This window comes from Ovis canadensis, chromosome 18, assembly GCF_042477335.2.
Source record: "Ovis canadensis isolate MfBH-ARS-UI-01 breed Bighorn chromosome 18, ARS-UI_OviCan_v2, whole genome shotgun sequence".
Taxonomy (NCBI): domain Eukaryota; kingdom Metazoa; phylum Chordata; class Mammalia; order Artiodactyla; family Bovidae; genus Ovis; species Ovis canadensis.
This window is the reverse complement of record NC_091262.1, coordinates 74694964-74706527: the sequence shown is the minus strand read 5'-3', so window position 1 is coordinate 74706527 and position 11564 is coordinate 74694964. Positions and strand designations below refer to the sequence as shown.

Below are 11564 nucleotides of genomic sequence, written 5' to 3'. Positions count from 1 at the left end.
CTGGCCCTTTTCCCCGCCTCCCCGGCCCCCCAGTGTGGCGTCACTTCCGCCTGTGCTCGGCGGCGCGCCGGCTGTCGGGGTGTCGCGCACGCGCCGCGCCGGGAGCGTCCCAGAGCCGGGAGCGCGCGCTCCGCGGATGACAACAAATTCGTCGCGCGGCCGCTGTGGAGGTGTCCGCCTCACCGTGGCCTCAGGCCCTGCCGTCTCCCCGCGTGCTCTCTTGTACCCTCTTTCCAGTGCCGAAAAGGACCCTCCTCGGAACCGCCCCCCCCCGGGCTTGGGGCTAACGGGGACTCCTCCGCGACTTGTCCCCGCCAGGCCTAGCGCGAGCGGCGCCGCACAGGCGATGGGGTCGCCCTGAGGGAAGCCCGGCGCCAAGCGGGCATGGAGGGGCCTCCCCGGGCTTAGGCTTCGCCGAGGCCTGGGCAGGCCGGCCCCGGGACCCGAGGCGCCGCCGCCAACGCCGCCGCTGTCCCCGCCGCGGCCTGGAACCGGAGCCTGGCCGGAGCCCCCAGGCCGGAGCCGCCCGCAGTCCTGCCGGCCCAGCTGCCAGCCCTCACCATGCCTTGGCCGTTTTCGGAGTCCATCAAGAAGAGGGCCTGTCGGTACCTCTTGCAGAGGTACCTGGGCCACTTCCTGCAGGAGAAGCTGAGCCTGGAGCAGCTCAGCCTGGACCTGTACCAGGGCACCGGGTCCCTCGCTCAGGTCCCCTTGGACAAATGGGTAAGAGGTGCTGGCGGCCAGCCGGGTTGCAGGGAGGGGGACACAGTCTCCTCCTCAGGGCGATCTGAACCAGTGTCATCGAGGACGGGTGACGTTCCGTCCCTCCCTGGAGGTTGTTTGGCTCCAGGTAGGGTAGGACTCCGAGAAATGTGTTAACAAGTGTCGTTCAGTCCGTTTCTAGCAAGTTTGCCCTTCCAAATCACGTGTTCCAGAAACTTAGCAGAGGTAATGGATTCCACACTGTGGCAATCAGTGGAATCCGTGGTTTGGGGTAGGGGTCTGCGAAGCATGGAAGGAAGTGACCCGTACTCTGCTGCCCCTTTAGGGTAGGAGGGATCTCGGAGTTGTGTGCAGACAAGTCGTATTTCGTAGGATGACACTCCCCGGAAAGACCGAGGATGGGGAGGACCTGCGGGGATGTCAATGCCTGGGGTATTCCTTTATTTATTTGGGGTTGGTCGCTTTCACCCCGCGGCCTCAGTCCAGCGTCTGGCATTTAGAAGAAAGTTAGGTCTCTTCTGCCGGTTTGTTTGCTTTGGATCCTGTAAAGGCCAATCGCAGGATGGTCTTGTGGCCCTAAAATAGGGATGCTTGGCTGTGCCTGTTTGCTTCACTGTGACAGGTCGTAAAAGAGGGTGTTGCAAAAGCGCTGAAGCTGCACTCTTAAAAACCTGTCTTCTGTCTGTCATCCAGAGGTGGTGCATTGACTCATATTAACAGGTGCTTCCTTGCACCTGCATCCGTGTTCTCAGCGTGTAGTACTTTACTTCATGTGTATTTCAGCTTTGAGTTTGGCAAGAATGAAGGGGCTCTCCCACGTTCCTCAGCTCTTTATTTGTTCCACTAGAGTTTGCTGCTCACAGTTTGAATGGGTTTTACTGTTCTGAAGTATCACTGTTCTGTTACTATTCTAAAACCTTTCCAACAGGGTTTACATTAAGGAAATTATCAACATAGGTGACTTTGCTGTGGTAATTGGGCAAAAGAAAAGGAAACTTTTTTTTTAGTGTAAGTTGTGTAAAAAGCTCAAGTGTTTTGTTTTTTCCTTTTATGTAAAAGCATTTTAATATAGTAATGACTTCCTTAGTCATAGAAACCCAAAAAACTCACATTATGGTAACACCTTATTATGACTGTTGAGTGAATTTGTACTGGTATAAATAAGCATATAATTTTATCAGCAAGTGGATGACCTCAACTAGGGAGAGTACACGCAGAATAGTGGGAAGAATCCTGGCTTGAGTAATGGAAGGACCAAGTCCTCCTCCCACCCTCCCAGGCTAGCCCATGCTGCCACAGTTATCACAGTGGCAGTGTATATAGTAATTCACCTGAATTCAGTAAATATTAATGGAGCATCCTCTCCATGCCAGGCACTGTGTCAGGGAACTCCATTGCCATAATTCTTACCAAAAGATAGGGATTCTGATGGATATTTTAAAATTCATTGACCTGTAAGTCTGTCCTTTTGATAGTTATGACTAAGCTATCTTGAAGGAGGAAGGTTTGACATTTATTAACAGTCTTGTTTAGGTCAAATGACTTTGCTGCATTATTTTTAAATTTTTAGTATTCATTTATTTATTGAAGTATAGTTGATTTACAGTGTTGTATGTATGCATTATTCTTTAATGACTTTTCATGACTTTTCTTAAAACCCTATAAGATGGGTAGTCATATTTCCCTTTTACAGATGGTTTTAGCAAGTGGAATAGTGAGAATTCAAGTCTAATTCCTAAGCCTATTATTTCTTCATTAATCACATGGCTTCAAGCCAAAGAAGGAGCAGTTAATATAATTGAGCATTTGTTTATTTCAGGCACTGTCTGGGCACTCTCATTTGTGAGGTTTTATTTAATTCTCATAGGAAAATCACAGGTGGTAAGATTTGAATTTTGCAATTTGACTTCAGGATCATTGGAAAAATGACTTATGGTTGGACTTAATCCAAAGGTTATGTTTTATTCTGCTTCTTGAAGGTGAAGAATATGCCCAGCCAAGATGTCAAATAAAATATCCAGTAAACATAGGCTGTTGCTGATTTCTTTAATTATAGTGTGCTGTGTTAATGACTAAGATAAATCTTGGTATAACATTTAGATATAACTATTTAAACTTCTGATTCCAAATTCATTTACTTCTGACATTTGATTTTAATGACTTTCATGATGAAAAAAAAAAGATACCTCACAGAGATTCATAAATCCAAATGGGAGAATACTGTCACTGAAAATGTTCTGAGGTTTCAATTCTCAACTGTCAGTTATGCACAAGATTGTGTTGAAACCATTTGACATTCCCTTCTTCCTTGATCTCAATCATTCATGCTAATTAGTTGGATGATGTTGCATTTATATATCTATGTATATATATAAACTTTAAAACCCCTTTTTAAGAGCTTTGTTCAAAAGACTAAATTTATTGAGGTAATTTTTCATGTTTCCAAACCTTTGTAACCTGTCTAGATGATGACTTAAAAAATAGGGTTTTAATAGATATTTTTTCAGCTACAAAATCATATAACAGTGGAAACATTTCCAAATGTAAGTTTTTAAAATGTCCTCTCCATAGTAGAAATACCCTTTGAAAAGAAGCTACTTTTCTCACTCATTAATGAAGTGGTATCTTTACCTTTAAATGACAGATTGTGGGCTGCCAGACTCACCCTCCGCAATGGCCCACACTCTCTCTGTGGAGTGTGTTTCTCTCTAAATAAATCCACTTTTTACCTATCAAAAAAAGTTATGTTTGGTTTTTTTGGAGTATAACTGCTATTGGAGTATAATGGCATATATTACTGATCGTCATGTGTCATCACATAAAAGGTAAGTGCATTTAAAATTCTAATCTTTGTGAAGAGGAAAATTGCTTATTATCTGTAAGTTCAGTTTCTGAATGTTCGCTCATAAGAAAATCAGAAACTCCCTGTCACTTTCTGTCTCTCACAGAGATTCTGCTGTGGGAAGGTCTGTTTTCATTGTGTAGACTATATGCTCCAGTGTCAGTGCGTTGAAATGAAACATCCAGCCAAGGGCACCACTCTTCACCCTTCCCATTGTCTTCTCTTGGTACCAGTCTGACGCGTGGCCTGAGTCAGAATGCAGATATCTATTTGTATATTAAGTATAGTACCACTTTTACATCTGTTTTAACTTTATTTGAATGGTGATGCCTGGGTTTAAACTAATAAGGATATATTCTTTTCCTAGTTAGTCTTATGATACGTATTAAAAAGAAGCATACAACTTAACTGTTTACTTTTCTTCATTCTGCCAAGCGCACCTTAAATTCCTAATAGTGCTTACCATTGTGCTAGCTAGGCACTGGGGAAGACAAGGAACAATAGTTGGCGCTTATAAAGTATTGACTTGGTACCAGGAACCATGTTGGTACCTTTACGTGTTATTTCGTTTACACTCACAGTAACCTTGAGACATTGGTATTTTCCCTATTCTATGGATGGGGGGGTTCTCAGGTGGCACAGGTGGTAGAGAAGCTGCCTGTCAGTACAGGAGACACAAGAGATACGGGTTCAATCCCTGGGTTGGGAAGATCCCCTGGAGTGGGAAAGGGCAGCCCACTTTAGCATTCTTGACAGAATGGTTGCAGAGAGTCAGACATGACTGAGCATGCGCTGGCGGACTGGCTGGCTGTTTTATGGATGAGGAAATTGAGATTCATGTTAAAAACTTGTCTGGAACCACCCAGCTTGTAAATGACTGAGCTACTGTATTTTGTTTTCTTTTTTTTTGAGCTGCTATGTCTTAAAACTACTATATACCTTGTCCATTTTAAAATTGACTTAAAATTTTTTCATTATAAGTTTAAATGTGTGTGTGTCTGTTGCGTCCGACCCTTTGCAACCCCATAGACCGCAGCCCACCAGGCCCCTCTGTCCATGGGATTCTTCAGGCAAGAACCCTGGAGTGGGTTGCCATTTCCTTCTCCAAAAGGAACTATAGAAAGAAAGAAAGTGAAGTCGCTCAGTCGTGTCCGACTCTTTGCGACCTCATGGACTGTAGCCTACCAAGCTCCTCCATCCATGGAATTTTCCAGGCAAGAGTACTGGAGTGGGTTGCCATTTCTTTCTCCAGATAAGTTTAAATAGTTGAGGATAATTTTTGTTGTGTTGTAAATACTTATATAATAAAAATATAGTTTTTTTTTAACCCAGTAAGATCTAAATACCCACCATTTTATATATATATATATATAAAAAACATACATATATATATATAATACCCACCATTTTATATATATATATATAAAACATATATATATATATATAAACATATTTAAACAAGGTCATCATTAGTAGCTGGAAATTTAACAGTGTATATTTTTCTGTTGAATTCATATGTCTGTTCAACTTCTCTGCACAATTTTTTCATAATTCATGTATTTTTATCCTAATTCATGTATTTTATTCTTACATCTTTTATTGATCATGCTGTAATTTCTCTATAATAATATATGTAACTAAATTTAAATTATACTGAAAATTTTTGTCACAATTAAGCTTTCTTTTGCATAGTGAATATTTTTCTAGTGTAACATTTTAATTCCCACAAAAGATTTCTTCACTATTTTTTCTTTTTCTTTTTTTTGAATTTTTTTGGTCGTTTAAGCGGTTTGCTCCAGGACTTACCATGTTAATCTTATCAGTATCTCCTTCACATATCATTAAACTTTTAAGTGTTAAAATTTTCCTCTGGATTGTTTTGTTATTACAGTTATAAGTGCAGTTGATCAAAACAATATAAATGTATTATACATTTGAAAAACTAAACATAAGAACTTTTATTAGAAATATATTTATTGATGTTTTGGGTGTGTTTTCTCCTCTCCCCTGCTTTCTTCAGGTATCCATGGATGAATATACATACAACTAGAATTTGATAGGGTTCAGCATAAATTTCATTCTAAACTTTTAAGCTTGAGAAATACTCGTCATTAATAAGTAGATGAGAATTGTAGGGATTTTGCAGTAACAGAATCACTTAGTTCTTTGATCTTTTTTTATGGCAATGCCAAAAAATGTGTATCAAGTGGGGAAAGGCCAGAAGACTTAATTGGTAGTTCTGCCTACTTTCACGCATTGGAAAAGGAAATGGCATCCCACTCCAGTGTTCTTGCCTGGAGAATCCCAGGGACGGGGGAGCCTGGTGCGCTGCCGTCTATGGGGTCGCACCAGCAGCAGGCAGTGCCTAAGGGATGATTCAGGAGGGGGAAAAGATACACGTTTTTTTGGCTCAGTGGAGAGGGGGACTGTACAAGGGAATATGGGAAAGAGGACCCAACACGATGCCACTTCTCAGAAGGTCCATTTTAGGAAAGAATGTATTTGGAGATTGAGTGTGTGCTCTGTCTCTCAGTCACGTCCTGCTCTTTGCAACCCCATGGACTGTAGCCCTCCAGGCTCCTCTGGGATTTCCCAGGCAAGAATACTGGAGCGCTTTGCCATTTCCTCCTCCTGGAGATCTTCCCAACCCAGGGGTGGAACCCGAGTCTCCTGCTTGGCAGGTGGATTCCTTACCACTGAGCCACCAGGAAAGCCCATTTGGAGTTTAGGGATCTGGATACTTATACTTTAAAACCAGCCAGGCTCATGTACTCGTTAGGAAATCTGTAGGATCACACAAATACCAGTGTGAAGAAAGCCTGTTAAAGTAGTAACCTCCAGTGAAATAATGTGTGCCATTCTAAATCTCCACGTTCAGTGTGAGCTTTGTAGATGAAGAATTACACTACCCTTATGCAACATGGCGTACAGGAAGCATCTTCATATAGACTGGTATTTGATAAGTATCTGTTGCTTTTATGTAAAGGTACATTGTCTGTTAAAAAAAAAACCCATTTAATTATTCTTCTAACTGTATTTATATCCATCTGTCATCTTTCTGTTGTAGTTAATCCTTTACTGAAATTGCTTTCAACGGGATCACTTAACCCCTGTCACTAAATTCAGGGGACATTAAAAAAATCTTTGACTTCTTCTTAGTTTTTGTTACGCTTGATCATTCTTTATGTTGTGTCTCTACAGTTTTCTGGGACAAGATTTTCTTCCTACTTCTCTGATTATTATTATTTTGTTGTTGCTGTTGTTCCCTTTGCAAGTTCCTTTTTCTTGACTTGTTGCTTAAATGCTGGTGTTTATCAGGATTCTGTCCTCGGTCTCTGGTCTTTTTACTCTACGTTAGTTCTGAAAGGCGGTCTCTCCTTACTCCTGTGGCTTCATTTACCTTCTGTGTTGATAAAGCCCCTCTGTATTACAGGCCCACATGGCTCTCCTGAACTCTAGACCAGAGCACCCACTTGTGTCCTAGGCATATCCACCCGGGAGTCTGCTCAAATATATTCTCTGGAACTGAACTTCTTACCTCTACCTCCCCTAACTCAGTACGTGGCAACACTGTCAAAGCCGTTGGCCAGGCCAGCAACTTGGGAATTATTTTTGGTTCCTTCTTTTCTTTACCACTCATTATGCCAGTTATTTCTACTTCCTAATATTTATTAAAAAAAAAAAAATCCATCCACCTCTTGCTCTTCTCATTGTCTCTATCCTTGCCAAGCCAATTTCTCTTAGTTTCTCTTATTTGTAACAGCCTTTCTGCTTGAGTTTTACTTTCCTCCTAAGAGTGACCCATGGAATAGTTCTTTTCTCATCATGGCACCCTTGCTTAAAACCTTTCAGTGGTTTCACATTGCCCTTGAGGTAAATTTCAGACCCTCTAACATTAATTACAAGGGTTTTTGGATCCCGCTTACCCTTATCTGTGTAGCCTTATCTCTGGCTCATCAGCCTGGCATGCTACACTAAAGCCTAAAGCAGCTTTTTCCCTCTGCCCAAATACTCTTGTGTCTCACATATATATATTTGCACATACTGACCTCTGCCTTCTTTGAATCCTACATGCTACTGTATCTGTTTGGACCATTGTGTGCAATTAACTCCTCAGCCCCCTGGTCTCAGCTTTAAATAGCACTTCCTCAGGTGGCCTGCCTTGAGTCTCCAGACTAGGTTCTGTCATGCAACTCATCACATATGTCTTTCATAGTAAGCTATTTTGTCAGCTTAATGAGGACCAGGAATCATCTGTATCTTGGTCTCTGATTTCTTTATCCTTAATGCCTGAGACATGTATAAACATATTTGTTGTTCAGTTGTTCAATCACTAAGTCATGTCCACCTCTTTGTGATCCAGTGGACTGCAGCATGCCAGGCTTTCCAGTCCTTCACTGTCTCCCTGAGTTTGCTCAGACTCATGTCCATTGAGTTGGTGATGCCATCCTGCCATCTCATCCTCTGTCGTCCCCTTCTCCTCCTGCCCTCAGTCTTTCCCAGCATCAGGGTCTTTTCCAATGAGTCGGCTCTTTGCATCAGGTGGCCAAAGTACTGGAGCTTCAGCTTTAGCATCAGTCCTTCCAATGCAGATTCAGGGTTGATTTCCTTTAATCAATCCTGCTCACTCAATCAGGATTGACTGGTTTGATCACCTTGCTGTCCAAGGGACTCTCAGGAGTCTTCTCCAGCACCACAACTCGAAAGCATCAGTTCTTCAGTGCTCTGCCTCTTACATCCATACATGACTACTGGAAAAACCATAGCTTTGACCATATGAACCTTTGTTGGCAAAGTGATGTCTCTGCCTTTTAAAATGCTCTCTAGGTTTGTCATAGCTTTTCTTCTGAGGAGCAAGTGTCTTTTAGTTTCATGGCTGCAGTCACCATCTGCAGTGATTTTGGAGCCCAAGAAAATAAAATCTGTCACTCTTTTCACTTTTCCCCCATTGATTTCCCATGAAATGATGGGTCTGGATGCTTTGATCTTAGTTTTTTGAATGTGGAGCTTTAAGCCAGCTTTTTCACTCTTCTCTTTCTTTTTTGAGTAAGTTAACAGTTTTACTTTCTTGTTCTTGTGATTTCAAAATGCACTTGTTTTTTCTGTTTAGTGTCTCAATGAGATCCTGGAGTCAGCAGATGCACCTTTAGAAGTCACGGAAGGATTCATACAGTCAATTTCTCTGTCCGTTCCATGGGGCTCCTTGTTGCAGGACAATTGTGCACTGGAAGTGAGAGGGTTAGAAATGGTCTTCCGACCTCGACCCCGCCTAGGTAGGTATGTTAGGTGTTTCTGTTTGTTTCTATTTTTACTTTTCAGAGATTGGGAAAGTAGCCTAATTGCATTAAATTGAGTGTTTAATTTAGTACCTTGCAGGTATTTGTAAGATTCTCAGTAGGTAAAATTTTAGGATGTGGCCCATGTAGGGTGATGGGTGTGATTGTATCTTCAGAGTTACTTCTCTCTCTCCTTACCCACAAGAACTTTAGTATATAGGTGATTGATTTAGTTACTGGTTACCAGTTACCTAAAGTGACTTATGCTTTTTTTTAAGTATAGTTGATTTACAATGTCAGGTGTACAGCAAAATGATTCATTTATGTGTGTGTGTGTGTATACTTGTTCTTTTATATATCTCTCTATATTTTTTCAGATTCTTTTCCATTGTAGGTTATTATAAGATACTGAATAAAGAATGATTTTTGTTTTCAAAATTCAAAGTATTGTGCCAGAAGCAAGGAAGTGCTCAAAGACTGATGGAGAAATGTTAAAAGGACACAGGATTGGGTTTGAAGGGGCTCCCATTGGCCAAATCTAGAAAATTTGAGTATCAGAAAGGATGACAATAATGAATTATAACACACTAAAACAAAAATCAAACCCCGAAGTCCATGTCACTACGAATAAGTAAATAAGTACGTAAGAGGGGAAAGGAGGATTGCCACTACTGATAAACATATAAAAAATAAAAGATGGAATATCACCATGTTTGCAAACACCATAGTAGAAATTAATTCAGGCGAGGATCATCAGTTGATGCTGACACCATTCAGAAGCGTTGAGGATCTTGATATTTAGACAGTATCGGAATATCTCGTTCCATTTACATATTATTTGCAGAGAGAAAAAGGTTCTTCTCAGTGGAGAAAATTGACAGTCACCACCATAACTGAGTGAGCAGACTTGATCTCATCATCACATGTGTTCTGATGTGATGGGCCGAGAAGGAGGGGATCACTTATGTTCTTGCTAAAAGTGCTTAGTCTTGAGTCGGACACTGAGTAAGCAGTCAGGCAAATCCAAAACGAGAGAAAGCCTGTTAACTATCTGGTTGGTACTTTTTTTTTTTTTTTAATGGTTCAATTATGAAAGACAGTGAAGGTAGAGGAAATATTTAGATTAAAGGAGACTAAAGACTTGATAACTAATTGCAATATGTAACTGTTTTTTTCTCTTTGTTTTCCTGGGGAGGGTGTATTGAGGCAGGTGGGAAGATTGGGGTATTGAGTGTATGGTGGTGATGGTGGTGGCTTAGTAGCTAAATCGTGTCGACTCTTGCAACCCCCTGGACCGTAGCCCGCCAGGCTCCTCTGTCCATGGGATTCTCCGGACAAGAATACTGGAGTGGGTTGGAGGATTCTTGCGTTCCTCCAGGGGATCTTCCCGACCCAGGGATTAAACACACGTCTCCTGCATTGCAGGTAGATTTTTCACTGCTGAGCCACCTCACTGAATGTATATAATATATTGTGATGATGTCACATCACTTGGGTGTGTTAATGGTACTGAGCTTTTGCAGGAGACTGATCTCGTTCTTAGGAGTTACATGCTCCAGTTATTAGGGATGAGTGTTACAATATCTAGTTTAGCGAAAGCTTGTGTGTGTGAGTGTGTATGCGCGTATGTGTAACCTTGATGAATCTAGGTGCAGGGTATGCATTGTATACATCTTAGGACTGAACATTTTCAAAAGAAAACTTCGGGAGGGAAAGGTTTAAAGTAGTAGCAAGTCGTTGTGTACAAGTATATACACGTAGTAGCTTTAATTATGTATATGATGGGTTCTGATTTATCAGACCTGTATATTGTGCTTCTTGCATGCCAGATACTGTTCTGAGTAGTTTACAAGTAGTATCCTCACAATAACTCTTTGAAATAGATCCTTTTAATTGTATTCATTTGACTGAATAGGAAATTGATGCGTAAATTGTTGTTTAATAACTTGACCAAGGTCACAGCTAGTTCAGTGGAGCAGACAGGATCTGGGCCCAGGGAGTCTAGTTCTGGAGCCACTGTTCCTGCCACGGTGCTGTGGGGTGTACTGGATTGTCCACTGAAGAGTATTTGTGTCTGGCATGTTATAAGCGTGTACGGTCACGATGGTGAATCATCTTAAATTATGAACGTAAATGCTTCCAGTGACAATTGATGTTTGTAAAGATGTGTTTGAAGAGTTATAATCCCAAGTGCTGCCTAAAACACCAAAGTTTAAATTATGCTTAGTAAAATTTAGTTTGTCTGTATTTTTAAAATTGGTAATCTGTGCATGGAAATTCTTAGTAACCTGGTATTTAATTAATAAGAATACTTTATATTTTAACCAAGCTGAGGAGACATACTAGTACATTCCTATGGAAAGTGAAATATTTTACCCTTATTTTAAAAACATTTCATTAGAAGGACTTTTAACTTTAATTTTAGAAGGCAGTAATTCTACTCATCTCTTGTCAGTTTGTTTTAGGTAACATAAGGAAGTGTGATAGAGTTCTCTTATAAGGATACACCTGGAAAGGACTGTACACAGTTTGTGTGTTCCTTCTCCAGGGCTGCTCTTCTGGTTTATCTACATTTATACTAACCTTCTGAAGCCCACGTCAGCTGCTACCTCTACTTTCTGATGAATTCCCTCAGCTAGAAGATTTAGCCTCTTCTTTTACCTGATATGATATTTTCTGTTGACACTCAGTTGTTGTGTATTAATTCTTCTTAATTATATCTC

At 41.1% G+C, this 11564-nt stretch overlaps 1 protein-coding gene across 2 annotated transcripts in view; it reads left to right on the top strand.

The window, feature by feature from the left end:
- Positions 1–45: 45 nt before the first annotated feature.
- ATG2B (autophagy related 2B) overlaps positions 46–11564 on the top strand; it is a 73686-nt gene continuing 62167 nt past the window's right edge. For both annotated transcript variants that reach the window (XM_069559398.1, XM_069559397.1), the window contains exons 1-2: positions 46–723; positions 8676–8838. In XM_069559398.1, the coding sequence (XP_069415499.1) occupies positions 562–723; positions 8676–8838 (325 nt within the window). In that variant the 5' untranslated portion in view covers positions 46–561. The remainder of the gene's footprint in view (positions 724–8675; positions 8839–11564) is intronic.